A 14068-nucleotide genomic window follows, 5' to 3' on the forward strand; every position below is an offset into this window, starting at 1 on the left:
TTCAACCCCCAACCACTCCAGCTTGACTTCACTGTATTTTCTGCAGAATTATTTAAATATTGCAGAGTAAAGACAGTCTTATCCAGACAGAGAAGTCAGCTGATGATGCCAAGGGTAAATCGCCATGTAATGATTGACTGATGATCTGATCTGATTGATTGGATCACGGTGATCGCATGTTAATACCAAGTGTACATGCAGCCTTTGTTGTTGTGCCTTTTGCCATCTTCTTGGGCAGGCTACTTGTTGCAAAAGACGCATTTAAACCTGATTAAATGAAGGATGTCTGACCAACTAACCTGGAAGAACTGCAGCTGTTTTTCCAGACTCCAGAAGAAGGGATGCTTTAGCACTCTGTCTGCTGAGGGTCTCTTCTCTGGTTCCATACTCAACATCTGCTCGATCAGGTTTCGGGCCACAATATCTTCTGCAACAGCACAAATGATCAAATACATGATAAAAAATTTGACAAACTGACCCAAAATGAGCTCTTGTGTTTTTGAATGCATTCAGATGTCTTTCTGTCCTACCATGTCTGTTAGGGTCTAAGTATTCCAGCGAGTAGGCACCCAGCAGGATGTTTGCTTGCCGCTGCAAGGACTTTCCAAAGGGGTGGCGGCCTTCAGATACCACGTAGTAAAACACACAGCCTGCAGAGAAGATGTCTACCATGCAGGTCTGAAACATCAGAGGTGAAACTGTGATTGTCTAGCCATTGGCAAAACTCTTAGTGCTTCTGACATGGCTTTCTGGAATACTGATGACCCACGCAGGATTCTGTAGTAACTTATCTTTCTATAAATCACAGTTAAACTGCATAACTGTTACATGTCTCACTTGTGACTTGTACACTTTCATTTTTTTCTCACATAAACATCAAATCGACTTTTTATGTTTATCTATCTTTTGTTTGGTAAGTAGCTATGTAAAGTTCAGTCAGTTATGTTCAATGTCATTACTGTAGGAACAAAAATCATTTTAGGAAAAACCAAGGCACCTGCCACTTCATGTCCTGATCACCATATATAGTCTATAATTACAAAGCTATTTGTATTATTTCTATAAGTTCCTGGTTTGTTGACTGCATTAATGTTATATAACTTACAAACATCCTTCATGTAATGTTGTGAATGAATAGACGAAGAGAGAGCAAGAAATGCTATTACTAGCGTAAGAGAGTAGTTTCATACACGAGACTTACTTTAGGAATGAAAAATTGATGAAATAAACATACATGTTTTAATTGTGCTATTTCAAAAAGAATTTGGATTGCTGAATTATTGAGAATTTGGTCAAATGAAATTATTGGTAACACTTTACCATGATTCAATCAGTTAACGAATAATGAACAAATAGTGAACAATGTTATCAGAAATTAATAATGAGGAAGATTTACAACACAGTAATCTAAATTATTTTCTACAATTATAAAGTAATTATAAATAAAACATTGTACACAGATTAATATCAATAAAAATTTGCAAATATTTAATAACTATCAACATTTATAATCTGTATATATTATAATCACTATAATATTTAAAACACACTGTTTTCTGAGCTCTTACAGGGTTATGCTTTGCATCCTCACTGAGCACTTCTGGAGCAATCCAGCCCTCAGTGCCTGGGACCCCAGATTTCCTGCTGAAGCTGTGTCTGCCCACTGCCAGCTTCTTGCATAGGCCGAAATCTGAGATCATGGCCTTCACACGCCCATGTGTGTTCGGCATTGATACCAGGATGTTGTGTGGCTTCAGATCTCTGTGAACTATCAACCCATTAGAGACTAAGTGTTACAAAAACTTGTATCAAACAGATAAAAAAAAAAAAAAACACTTCATGAATACCGATTAATTCTCCTAAAATGCAGACTATATTAATGATGTTGCGGATAATGTTACCTATATTAAGTGAATGTAAATGAGCCAGTCCAGACATGGTTTGCTCTAGCAGTGTCACTGGCTCCAAACCGTGGCGGTTAAAATCCTTTCGTTCCACATACTAAAAGGAAACAATAAAATATAAACAGGTAAATAAATAAATCATTATTAAAATGAAACTAAATAATAATTGTATAATAGACATTACTGTTTTTTTTTCCGTCTTTCTGCTCTAATAAATTTCATTGGATAATTCCGATTGGATTATTCTAAAAGAAGAAAGTCACATACACCTAGGATGCTTAGAGGGTGAGTAGAATATGGACGAATTTTTATTTTTGGGTGAACTAACCCTTTAAACGATGTTTTAATACATTACATTTTTATATGTGGCCACATGCAGGAACTTTTATTTTGAGATCGGAATGTACAAAACATAACATATTTAGACATATTTTAAGGTATATCCCGGAGATGACATGGTTACTCAGTTCTATACAAAGCTTTGCTACTTTATAACTGGCTTTTCTATGTAAATATGCTCTAGATTGACATCTTTGAGCATTGCGCCTCGCAGATTTCTGCCATGCTTCTCCATTCATCAAGGCTGCTACTGTGCAATTCGATACTATTATACTAGCACTACACTAGCATCTCGTGTTTATAAGCACAAAACATTTTGATCGGCTAGTAATGTTAGTTTGGTTAAGAGTGAAAGCTGCTCCTCTCATACCATTAGTACGCAAACTCATGGACTCGAAAATGATAATCAGTTTATTTTTTTTATGTTGTAGTGTTTTTTTCTGCAGCCAAAAGCTGCACGCCGGAAATCCGGCATGGTCCCGAAGAACTTTAAAACCTGTAAATTATTAGGGTTACATTGAGAAATTCCTTTTATGTGTTAAACATGAAAAATGGTCAGTGAAAGGAAAAGTTTTTGTTCTTGTGGTTTGACACTTTAAATAAAACCTAAAATGCACATTTAAATAAATTATTGGAATATTCAATTTGGGTTTTTAAACTGATACACCAATGACATCATGTTGTGGTGTTTGTTATACCTCTTGCAGTGTGGAGCTACACAGCTCTATGGCAATGTACTGAAACTGACGGTCTCTCTCAGTGCAGAAGTAACGAATCACGTTCGGATGCTCATCTGACTCACGCAGCAGCTGAACCTCACGGTCAGCAAAGCTGAAGCATTCTGGGAGAATCCTCTTCACAGCCACTGGACGGTTATCAAACTGACCCCTGAAATTATACACAAATCAGAAAAAAATACTCGAATGACAGTGGTCATTCTCTGGAAGATCAGGCCCTTTCTAACAGTAGCACAATTTCTTGTCCAGGTCCTTATCACTATTAGGCTAGACAGCTGTTGGTCTTCAACGAGCCTAAATTAGTTCATATGACGCCTCTTATTTCTCTCCACTGGTTACTTGCTGCGGCTCACATCAAATTCAAGATATTGCTTCTATACAGGACATCCACAAACTTTGCACCCTCCTACTTTCACTCACTCTTAAGAGTCTACATCCTCTCCAGAACCCTGAGATTGGTAAGTGAGCAACACCTTATAGTACCATAACAGTGAGGAACAAAATCCAAAACTGCAAAACATTTTCATTCACTGTTCCTTGCTGGTGGAATTATCTTTCCACTCACATCTGGAATGGGAAATCCCTGACAATATTCAGGAGACATCTGAAAACTCATTCCTTCTTAGAGCACGAAAAGGAGCATCATACAGAAAACCCCCCCCTCTATGCTTTGACTTTTTCTTAACTCCTCCCTATTCTAGCTTGTACTATTCTGAATGATTCCTCAAACTTTGTATTAAAGCTACTTCTCATGTTTATTTACCTCTTTTTGACGAATCGCTTGTTGTATTCCACAGTTGTAAGTTACCTTGGACAAAATAATTTACCAAATGAATAAATGTAAATATAACTTGCCTGTACACAATAGTTCCCTCAGCACCATGTCCAAGTACATCTCTGGGGTTGAAAGTGATGTTTCCAATTCTGACAATGTTGGATTCTTCCTCTGAAATGAAAAGATAAGAAATCAGAAGTCAACCAAATGGCAAATTCAAAAAGAGATCAAATGGTAACGGCAATTATTGTAATTCTCGTTTTGCTGACAGCCCTAACCTGCATCCTCGTGCTCATTAGCAGAATGTCCCATCTCAGACTGGGACATATTGGAATGGTTGGACGCTCGTGGGGTGATGTTGGGACTGCTATGGGTGGAGCTCTCCGAGCGGGTTCGGGCTGCCTCCAGGAAGTCAGTGTCAGGAGGCAGATCACTGGGTGGCTGGAAAATGAGTTGCTGCCGCTGCAGGAGCTGCAGCTTTTCCTCCATCTGCTGCTGAAATTGCTGGTGTTGCAACTGCTGCTGCTTGTGGACACTCTGATATAAAAAAAAAAGAAAAAAACACCACAATACTCTCAGAGCTGACAGAAGTTCAGAAGAGAAACTTTTAAAACACAGATTTATAAATTTTGCATTATTTTCAATTAATAACCTTACTTTTTGCCTATTTAGTAGACAGAACAGTAAAGAAAGGCCATTTTAGGCAAAGATGTAGAATGGGTGAGGGCATTTTGTAAGCACATAACCTCCCTAAAAGCCAACCAATTATTGTGATTGTCATTTTGCTGACAGCCCTATCCTGCATCCTCGTGTTTATTAGCTGAATGTACCCTCTCAGACTAGGACATGTTGGAATTGGGTGTTGTAAAGATCTTTTCTGTCTTGTCCTTCCTTCAAATTTGTTCCTTCTCCCCCACTTCTTTCACTTTACAGTACTCAATTCACTCACAATAGTCACACAATGTTGTGTGCATACAAGTTATTTTCATTTTGGTTAGCTTTGTTTTTATTCTGACTTTTACTAAGATAAATAACTCTAGTAGATTAAGTGCATGAACATGATCCATCTAAGAACTGTGTTTGTATGAAATTTAAGACATGTCAGCTGGGATTCTAAGTCTCTGATAAACTGCTTGACTTTCATTATCTTACTGTATGTTTGTCTTAACTGTAGAGGGGGCTAGATTCCAGACATTCAGTTTGGAAAATCATTCAGACATAGAATGATGGTGAAAGTAAAACTCACCTCAATGAACAAATTTAGAGTGTTTACCTTGGGGTAGGTGATGATGAAGGCCACCCAGCCGGCCAGAAGGAAAGTGCAGAAGATGATGGTGGCCATGTCCTTCAGCATGGAGTCCACTGGAGTCTCCACACGTGGGACACGGCCGGGTTTCTCCTGCAGGGATGACACCGGTGGAGGCAGAGGACTGTTGTCTTCCATTCCACTCTCATTTACCTTCTGGAAAAAAAGCAGAACATGCTTCGATATTGCAATAGACACAAACACAAATAAAGATTTTTTTTATCAAGCATTCAATAAAAATCAGCAAAAAAAAAGTAAAATCTGTACAGCATGACACCAGTATTACAGATTTGTTTGCTGTACTTTTTAAAATCTTTTTTTATTTTTATTTTCTGGATCCTTCTTTGTACCTTTTGTGTTTCACAGTCAAGGAATGAATGAATGATGCATTGATTGAATGATGCAGATAGTGCTTACATATAAAACAAATCTGGTGGTTTTTCGTCTTGCAATAAAAATCTGAGGGTCAGTTGAATACTTTACCAATGCTGTCCTGAATGCATTACATCACACAGTGTGATTTAATGCAAAACCTTGAAACAGAAGTTGCTGCCCTTTCATCATTCCCTACATTGTTGGACAATTTTAATCCTAACCCTAAAAAACCTTCAGGGGACAAGTATTTCACCCAAATTTAACACTCCTATGCACCTGTGGTGGATTTTGTATAGACAAGTTGAGCAATGTTCCCCATTAAACATGTTAGTTGAATTTGATCAAGGATGTACTCATTTCTACCACCCTTAATTAAAAAAAAAAACAGCAATCTCAAAACATGCTCTAATCTCAATTAGAGCGGGAATGATGGCTACATTCCCAACAAGGCCATGGTGCTTATTTCTTTTTTTGAGGACACTACATGAAATATTTCCAGTTTCACAGCTCTGACCAATGAAAAGACAGTTTCACTTACATATGACTTGCGTCAACACATTTTGGTGCACTTTTGGAAACAAACCAAATAAAGATGAAAATGCAACAGTGTAACACTAAGTCCCTGTTTCACAACAATGCAAACATTCTACAGGTCTGAAAACACAATAAGTCACTATAATTTACAATGATCTGACAAAACATTAATACCACTGACAGTTGAATAACATTTATTATTTTATTACAATGGCACCTGTCAGATAACAGGCAGCAAGTGAACAGCCAGTTCCTGACTTTCAGGAATCATGCTACCAGGTGCTCTTTTCAATAAAACCAGCACAATAATATTAATAATAATTCTCTAATTAGGTGGTCTAAAAGTCTCCTTCCTCTTTTAAAACGCACTGTGAAAGTCATTGATTTGGGTAATCAGACTTCAGAAATGGCAATTGTTTACCATACTCTCCATGTTATATGCATTGCAAATTGTTAAAGCCATTACATACAATAAATAAACACACTCAGTAGCACTGGTGTATGGATAATGTTTTTACCTCTTCATTGGGCTTCTCTGTGGCAGGGGGAATGACGTTGATATTTTGGCGAGGGAGACTCTCTGGAAATTTCTCCAGAATTTTAGTATGAGCATCTGGCGGTGTCTCGTGGTGACCTGCAGAAGAGAAACATTACTGTTCAGCAAAACGTTCATACCTTAATAAACATGAGGCAACATAGCACACCACATAATAAGTGGGTCAAGACTTACGACAATTATGCGCCAATTAAGAATATAAATTTAATAGTTTCAGCAAACGTGTAGTTTTTCTGCATAAATGTCCGCGGGTTGAAGTGCCTGCAAAAACGTGATATGAAGCCCTGAAAGGTGAATTTTACTGGGGCATCACCACCAAAAAGAAAAGTGTATTTTCCCATTCAGAATGCGATTTTTTTACGGGGACCCCCCTCAAAACACAATTGGGTTATTTTTGTGTAACAATTAAGGGGTTTTGTTGTGAAAACCTGGAAACCATGGTCTTCAGGCTGGGAATGGAGTGGAGATATTTTACAAGTGCTATAAAATGTCTCCACTAGTGGGCAAAATTGGCTCATTTTTTAATGATTCCCACAGCGATCAGGTATTTTTGAGTGTGCAGTAACCAGCACCTATCAACAGCAGCGAATTCCTCATGAAGTTGATGCGGTTTCTCTCTTTCAGAGCTGCACTGAACTTCACTGTGGTACTGGGAGTGATCACACACTCCTGCTCATCTTCCATGCTTGAATCCTGGTTACTGGGGCCCTCCAGCATGGGAAATGTCCTGCCACGAGGCTGAAATACACACATGCACACACACACTAGGTCATGAGCATGCATGCACTACAACAGCATTCTATCCCTTCTGAAACTGTAATGGGACCTTTTCAGGCCTAAAATTCTCAAAATCTGTATTCAAGAAAAGAAAGAAAAATAAAAAACATTCTACTACATCACTGTAAATATTTGTACAAAGTCAGATGTGAGATACTCCTATTTTATTTCCAACTTCCAAGCATGAAGACACTGCGTAACAAACTGAAAATGGTATTAGTTAATGATGTAGAAGAGGGTCAAATTTATGTCACTGTCAAAGAAAAATAAAATTGAAGGTAAAAAGCATTTTAATACCGTCAGTAATTCATTTATAATTTATTCATTGCTTTTTAGCATTTTTTTTTCATTCTTTTACTCAGAACTTTAAAGCCAAAAACATATACATAAAAATGACTAATTTTAATATATATAAAAAAAACATACTAATAATAGAAGAGATGAATTCAAGTCAATGAATTTGTTAATTGCAATTTAATATTGTTACAAATCACATGACTACATATGCTCTTTCAGGATATTATCAGGTTCAGTTGATGCCCTGTGCATGAAAGATTCTGGCATTTTTTACTCTGTCTGGAAGTGGCGGGGCTGGAAGGATTGCGCTGTGCATCGATGTTTTGATTAATTATAATGACTTGGAAAGGTTATTTATGACATATTAATGCTCTTCTCACATGTTTGGTAGAGGTCAGTCTTACAGTGAATCTGGCTAACTGTGAGTTTGCCATAGCCACTGTAACTTACTCGGGGAAGGGTAACTGGAGAGGGCTACATGCATCTGTTTTGCGCAAAGGTTGAAGCAACTGATAACTTTCCACACCTGACTACACTTTCCACTAGACCACCACATTATCATCCAGCTTAATTCAGTTCAAGTTTTGTTCAGGTTATGTCAGTCAGTTTATAAGCATGACTTCAGAACATAATCGTTAATCATAACCATGTAGTTCTATAAAAGCATGAGGAAACATATTTAAAGGTCTTGAACATCACTCACCACAACAGTTACTCCATCATGCACCAGGGAGGGAGAAGCATACAGACCAGAAGAGTGTTTCCCCACATACAGTGTGGACCTGTCATAAAACCAGCCAGAAACAGCAAATTATTCATATTTTGTTATCAAAAGTCACACACAGTACTTTGACTGTAAACATCTTGTCAAGGAACTGCTAAGTTTTATACAACGGCTTTTTTTAAATCCAGGAAATAATACTGCATACGGAGTAATTTGAGTCTTTTAGATAATCACAACAACAATCCCAGAAAGAGATCTATAGTCAGTTGAGTTTGATTTTTACCTGTTACTGCAATATATAAAGTGAGCTGCTCTAAACATTGTGTCAAAAAGCTAGGGATGGCTACATATTACTTTTTTTTTTATCTGGTAAAAAATCTACCAATCCAGTACCATTAAGTGTCTTGTTCTTGATCAGTTTAGAATATAAAGTTGTATGAAAAAATTTAAACATACAAGCTTCACATTTCTTTCAAACCTTGCAGAATGTCTTGCCACATACACTTAAGAGTTTTACTTTATAAGCATTTTAAGTGCAGATAAACAATTTCCATCTCTACTCAAAGCATTTAAGTATCAAATCTATTCTGAAAATGCAGGCTATGCATCTTTGAATTTCTAGAATCAGTTCTTTCCCACACTTCACAAACACAAACAGGATGTGGCTTAGATACTGGAGATGCAACATGCAGGTAAAATTATTTATGCATGGTCCAATATTAGTGCTAAATTAGAGTTTTGTCATATAAATATTTAGAAAAACCAGAGGTGGCATTTCAGCAAGAAACTTGATGCTGGAAGTGACATGATTAAAAACATTGTTAATAAGGATACAATTATTTTTAGGGAAATAAAGCAAAATACAGTTTCACAACCTGTAAAAAATTAACATGTGCAGTGATTTTTCTCAATTTACCCCCATTGGAAAAAACAAACAAACAAACATTATAAGTACTATGTCTTATTAGTAGGGCTGCTTACATCAGTTTATCTTTGGTTTTCTTCTCTTGAGGAAAGGGGTACTTCCACTGTGTAATGCGGCCCACCTCTCCTGACATGAAAGTGAGATAACGCAAAGTTTCCACAGCGACGTTGGTGTGCATGACTTTGCGCAGGCCCTCACGCTGCCAGATGTAGATCGCCACCACAGGGGAGTTGTAATTCTGAACCCACTGCACATCTCCAGACTCACTGTCCACTGTCACCACTAGGCCGTCACCATTGGACACAAAGTGGGCCATATCTGTCAAACACAGAAAACAATAACGTGTTGTGCTATGAAAAAGGATTGAAAGGGTTTTCAAACTGATAAAGCTGCCTTACTGTGTTTGGTGTCGTCGTCTGGAAGGGTGAAAGCGTAATCAGAATACGTAGCGTTCCAGCGCAGCTCTCTGCTCTTGGTGTCATACATAGTGATCGTGTATTCTGAGGAACAACGCAAACAACAGTTCAGCAATAAATTAATTTTAAGATACACTTTTCACCCCTGTCAGTCGTAAGCCTTCTCAAGCATCTAATCGACGGTTTTGTAACCTGAGACCACCTCTGTAAAACAATGGAGATTATGTATTAAATTCTGTAATGCACATTACCTACTTTAAACTTACTTTAAGATGCTTGAAAAAGCTTACTACTATGGGGTAAAAAGTGTATCTTAGAATGAATGTGCATTTGTGCAATTCAGAATTTAATACATAATGAATAATAATAATCCCCAATGTTTTACAGGGGGGTCTCAAGTTACAGGTTGTTGCCACAGAACATGTGAGACTAAGGAAACAAATGCACAAGTTTGTGCCAAGGTGAAATTTCTGCATTTTTATACAAAAATGTGTGTGTCAGTGTTTTAATAACTTTTGTTTTCATCTTTGTACCCATGCGATTGTGATACACATATATTATACACATATGAATAAGAATGAAAGAATGAGCGTGAACATGTCTTTGATTGTGTTGTGCAAGACATAATTTCAGGGTGCAGCGATATTACAGTAACAAATACTCAAATTAAGTTCTCTGGCATCCTTTTTTAATTCAATATTGAGTCGTAGTTATTTATTTTTATTGCCATGTCAGCATCTAACCTTCATGGCAAAACTGAGTTAGAATAATACAAGAGTTACAAACACAAAATAAAACACAAAGATACAGCGAAAAAACTATACAAGACTTTTTAAATTAACATATGATTAAAAAAAAACTTAAAATTAACTTAAAAACTAATTCTTACTAAATAAAACCCGAAGTGAGCGTTACTTAATAAAAAGGTCCTTTTACAGTCCTATTACAATTTTCAAACAGGCCAGTTGCTTTTGAATTAAACAAAAAATACAGTGTTGCCATAGACAGCATTTTAGACAGCCATATAAAAAACGATCCCACATAATTTAAAGATTGCTCTCCTATTCAAAACAGTCTTCATTTATATTTTAACCAATAAATGTTCAGGGATGTGAAATGCAATGCTTTAGATATTCAGCAGTCTATAAATCATAATATATTTGTGGATTGATTTAAATGTTCATTTAGTACAACAATAAAATGTATGATTCAATGCTTTAAAAGACTATCCTGATAAAAGTTTATCAATTATTTTGATTTGTATAAAATGAATACAGTCAAATGCCTACTCTCCTGTAACAGTATTATAGCATTCATAATTTTGATAAGAAGCACTACAACTCTTAAAGTGATCTTTGGTTTTTCTGCTCATTTACACACAAACAGAGATGGTCTCACCTAAAGACAGAACTATGGACAAGTATTAGCCCTTACCAGTGCGGCCGAGGTAGAGCAGAGATGAAGATGGACATAACATCTCAGCGTAGGAAGAGGTCAGTGTTTGTTTCTTCTCACCAGTCAGCAGATCCACAACATACCACACGTCTTGCTTCTTACCTACAACCAACAAACATAAAACAACCTTCAAGCACAGGCCAGCACACAATTGTGAATGTTCAATTCGCATTCAATTGAAAGTTGAATTCGATATCATCTCTTTGTGCATCATCTGCGATTATACTACAGAAAATAATTATTCAGTTTGCAAAAACAAAAACTGTGTGTACAGACCTGCACTTTAAATGGAAGTGTACGTGACAAGATATTCTGTACAGATAAAAAGAAATGTGAAGCTTGTGTTGCAGAAATGACTCGAACCAGACAAATTAAAGAGTCGATCAGGGCTGTGGCTGAAACATGAGCCAAATTCCTCAGTAAGGCAACAGGAAGTCATAACACATTCTGTGCCACAAGTCCCAAGCAAGATAACCAACCAACCAACCCTTTCACTGAACAGCTTTCAACATTAACACCACTAGAACAATTATTGACAATTTCTTGACAAAAGAAATCTTTGTCAAGAAAATGGCAAAGAAACTGTCTTTTCTACATATATATGGACCAAAATGAACTCAAAAGGACTTATAAATGAATATCAGTCCATCGCTTCACTCCATATTCATTTATGTGTAACCCACACATTTGACTATCATGTTATAATAACTTACTGTGTATGTCTTTTAATAACTATGGGATAGCTTAAGGATACATATTCATGTCTAGTATCTATGTAATCGAATCTGCTTGCTTGAAATAGTCCTGACAATCAGTTATTTGTCAAATGTATCATATTCTTGTTATAGGAATCATGTCCAAAATTAAACCCTGCAAGAGCGGGAAAATTCGGACCACATGCTTGGTAAGATAACATATGATTTATGATACCCCCGAGTAGGGCTGGGACAACGCGTCGAGGTCATCGATGACGTCGACGCAAAAAATACGTCGACGCAAAATATGCGCATCGATTCGTCGACCTGTTTTTATTTCTCTAAAAAACGTTTGCAAAACGTTTACCTTATGTGCACTGAATATACGCGATGGCCGGATCAACATTCTGTCCAACGTTATATAACCAATCCAGGGGTTTTTCTGCATTGATCTTTTTTTTTGGCGGGTGTCAAAGCCTTATTTGATCGGTGAGTGACAGTGACAGGGCGCGTACGAGAGAGAGCCCCGGCTGCGCGCGCACTCACAGTCTTCAAACAACACAAGCGCTTCTTGCTCTCTCTCTCCCTTGTGCAAAATCAAAATCATTAAACATGATAGAAAAAGGGCGAAACACCAAAGTTTCACGCGCAGTTTCACTCACAGTCTTCAAACTACACGAGCGCTCTCTCTCTCTCTTCCCCCACCCCTCGTGAATATTAACCAAAAACATTAGACACGATAGAAAAAGGGCGGAACGCCAAAGTTTCACGTGGAGCAATCAGAGATTTTTTTTTCTCCATGACAGGCTGCTGGCTCCCACTGTTAAATTTTTTATTTTTATTTTGGAAAAGCACTCTCTGTATTAGCTTAAAGCCCTAAAGTTTACATTGGTTACTGTATTCTTTCAATTGCTCTAAACAAGTATTTTGGGTGAACTTTTTTATTGAATGCTAGACATCAAGTTGTTGTTATTTTCATCTGAAAGAAGAACTTTTTTCAGTAAGCTAGGCCCTATGTGTTCAGTAAGCTATGTGTTTTCAAGGCTTCAAGGTTTTATTGAATGCTATGCTCTATACAATTGCAAAGTAATGCCGAAAAATTTATCGTTAGATTAATCGATGCATCGAAAAAAATAATCGCTAGATTAATCATTTAAAAAATAATCGTTTATCCCAGCCCTACCCCCGAGCCAAGACAATATCTGATTGGTCAAGACAACATTTGAGGTGTGGCCAACAGGCCAGTTTAAATACTCAGGACACCATAAAATCTTGCTTTTAGCTTCTAGCTTTGCTCTGCTATTAGTCATATATGCTTTTAGTTGTTAGCTTTGCTTCTGCTACTAGTCATGCCTGCTTTTAGCTTTTAGCTTTGCTTCTGCTATTAGTCATGCCTGCTTTTAGCTTTGCTTCTTAGCTTTAGCTTTTAGCCATGCTGTTTGTCATCACTGTTCTTTGAGCGCAGTTCCAGGTGCTTCAGCCTGCACGCCTGCTACTACTTAGCCACGATGAGAAGAAACACCACCTAGTCTCGTCAAACTTTACTTCTTTTCTTTTCCGTTAGAGAGTTTCGTGTTCTGAGTTAAGTTTTGTAACGTCGAGTCTCCGACGTCTGACCTCGGGTGTTCAACTTCAACCAGCCACACAACTCCATCTTCAGTCAACGCCCAACCACGGGCTTCCCAAGACGCCACTTCAACGACTACTGAACTTCCAGCCAATCAGCGACATCGGGAAAATCCCCTTTCAAAGACAACAAAGGGAACTCCCTTTACACAGGAGACGTAAGTACTTACCTCCAGACTCTGATTTGTACTGGTGTATCTAATATAATTGTAACCTCATTGAGGAACTCCATGCGAGGGTTAATTAAGGGATTGATGGTTGTTCATGTCTATGCAATTTAACGTATTGCTGATGGTTGTTCATGTCTATGCAATTTAACGTATTGCTGTAAACTTGGGATTCCATATTTCCATTCTCTTAAACTCATCTTTCCCTCATCTTTCCCTAACAGGGAAGTCGTGGCCTAATGGTTAGAGAGTCGGACTCCCAATCGAAAGGTTGTGAGTTCGAGTCCCGGGCCGGCAGGAATTGTGGGTGGGGGGAGTACATGTACAGTTCTCTCTCCACCTTCAATACCACGACTTAGGTGCCCTTGAGCAAGGCATCGAACCCCCAACTGCTCCCCGGGCGCCGCAGCATAATTGGCTGGTCACCATACTTGGCTGAATGTCACTTCACTTTCAATAT

The 14068-nt window shown here is 37.7% G+C and overlaps 1 protein-coding gene across 1 annotated transcript in view; it reads right to left on the reverse strand.

Moving 5' to 3' along the window:
- LOC132140385 (serine/threonine-protein kinase/endoribonuclease IRE1-like) overlaps nucleotides 1–14068 on the reverse strand; it is a 32230-nt gene that overhangs the window by 4680 nt on the left and 13482 nt on the right. Inside the window, exons 6-19 of the mRNA XM_059549176.1 lie at nucleotides 11100–11222; nucleotides 9648–9749; nucleotides 9306–9567; nucleotides 8304–8382; nucleotides 7099–7264; nucleotides 6489–6604; nucleotides 5029–5217; nucleotides 4034–4292; nucleotides 3836–3926; nucleotides 2942–3131; nucleotides 1902–2001; nucleotides 1569–1768; nucleotides 531–678; nucleotides 300–427 (exon numbers count right to left, since the gene is read on the reverse strand). Of these exons, the coding sequence (XP_059405159.1) occupies nucleotides 300–427; nucleotides 531–678; nucleotides 1569–1768; nucleotides 1902–2001; nucleotides 2942–3131; nucleotides 3836–3926; nucleotides 4034–4292; nucleotides 5029–5217; nucleotides 6489–6604; nucleotides 7099–7264; nucleotides 8304–8382; nucleotides 9306–9567; nucleotides 9648–9749; nucleotides 11100–11222 (2153 nt within the window). The remainder of the gene's footprint in view (nucleotides 1–299; nucleotides 428–530; nucleotides 679–1568; nucleotides 1769–1901; nucleotides 2002–2941; nucleotides 3132–3835; nucleotides 3927–4033; nucleotides 4293–5028; nucleotides 5218–6488; nucleotides 6605–7098; nucleotides 7265–8303; nucleotides 8383–9305; nucleotides 9568–9647; nucleotides 9750–11099; nucleotides 11223–14068) is intronic.

This window comes from Carassius carassius, chromosome 1 (assembly GCF_963082965.1).
Source record: "Carassius carassius chromosome 1, fCarCar2.1, whole genome shotgun sequence".
NCBI classification, from domain to species: Eukaryota; Metazoa; Chordata; class Actinopteri; order Cypriniformes; family Cyprinidae; genus Carassius; species Carassius carassius.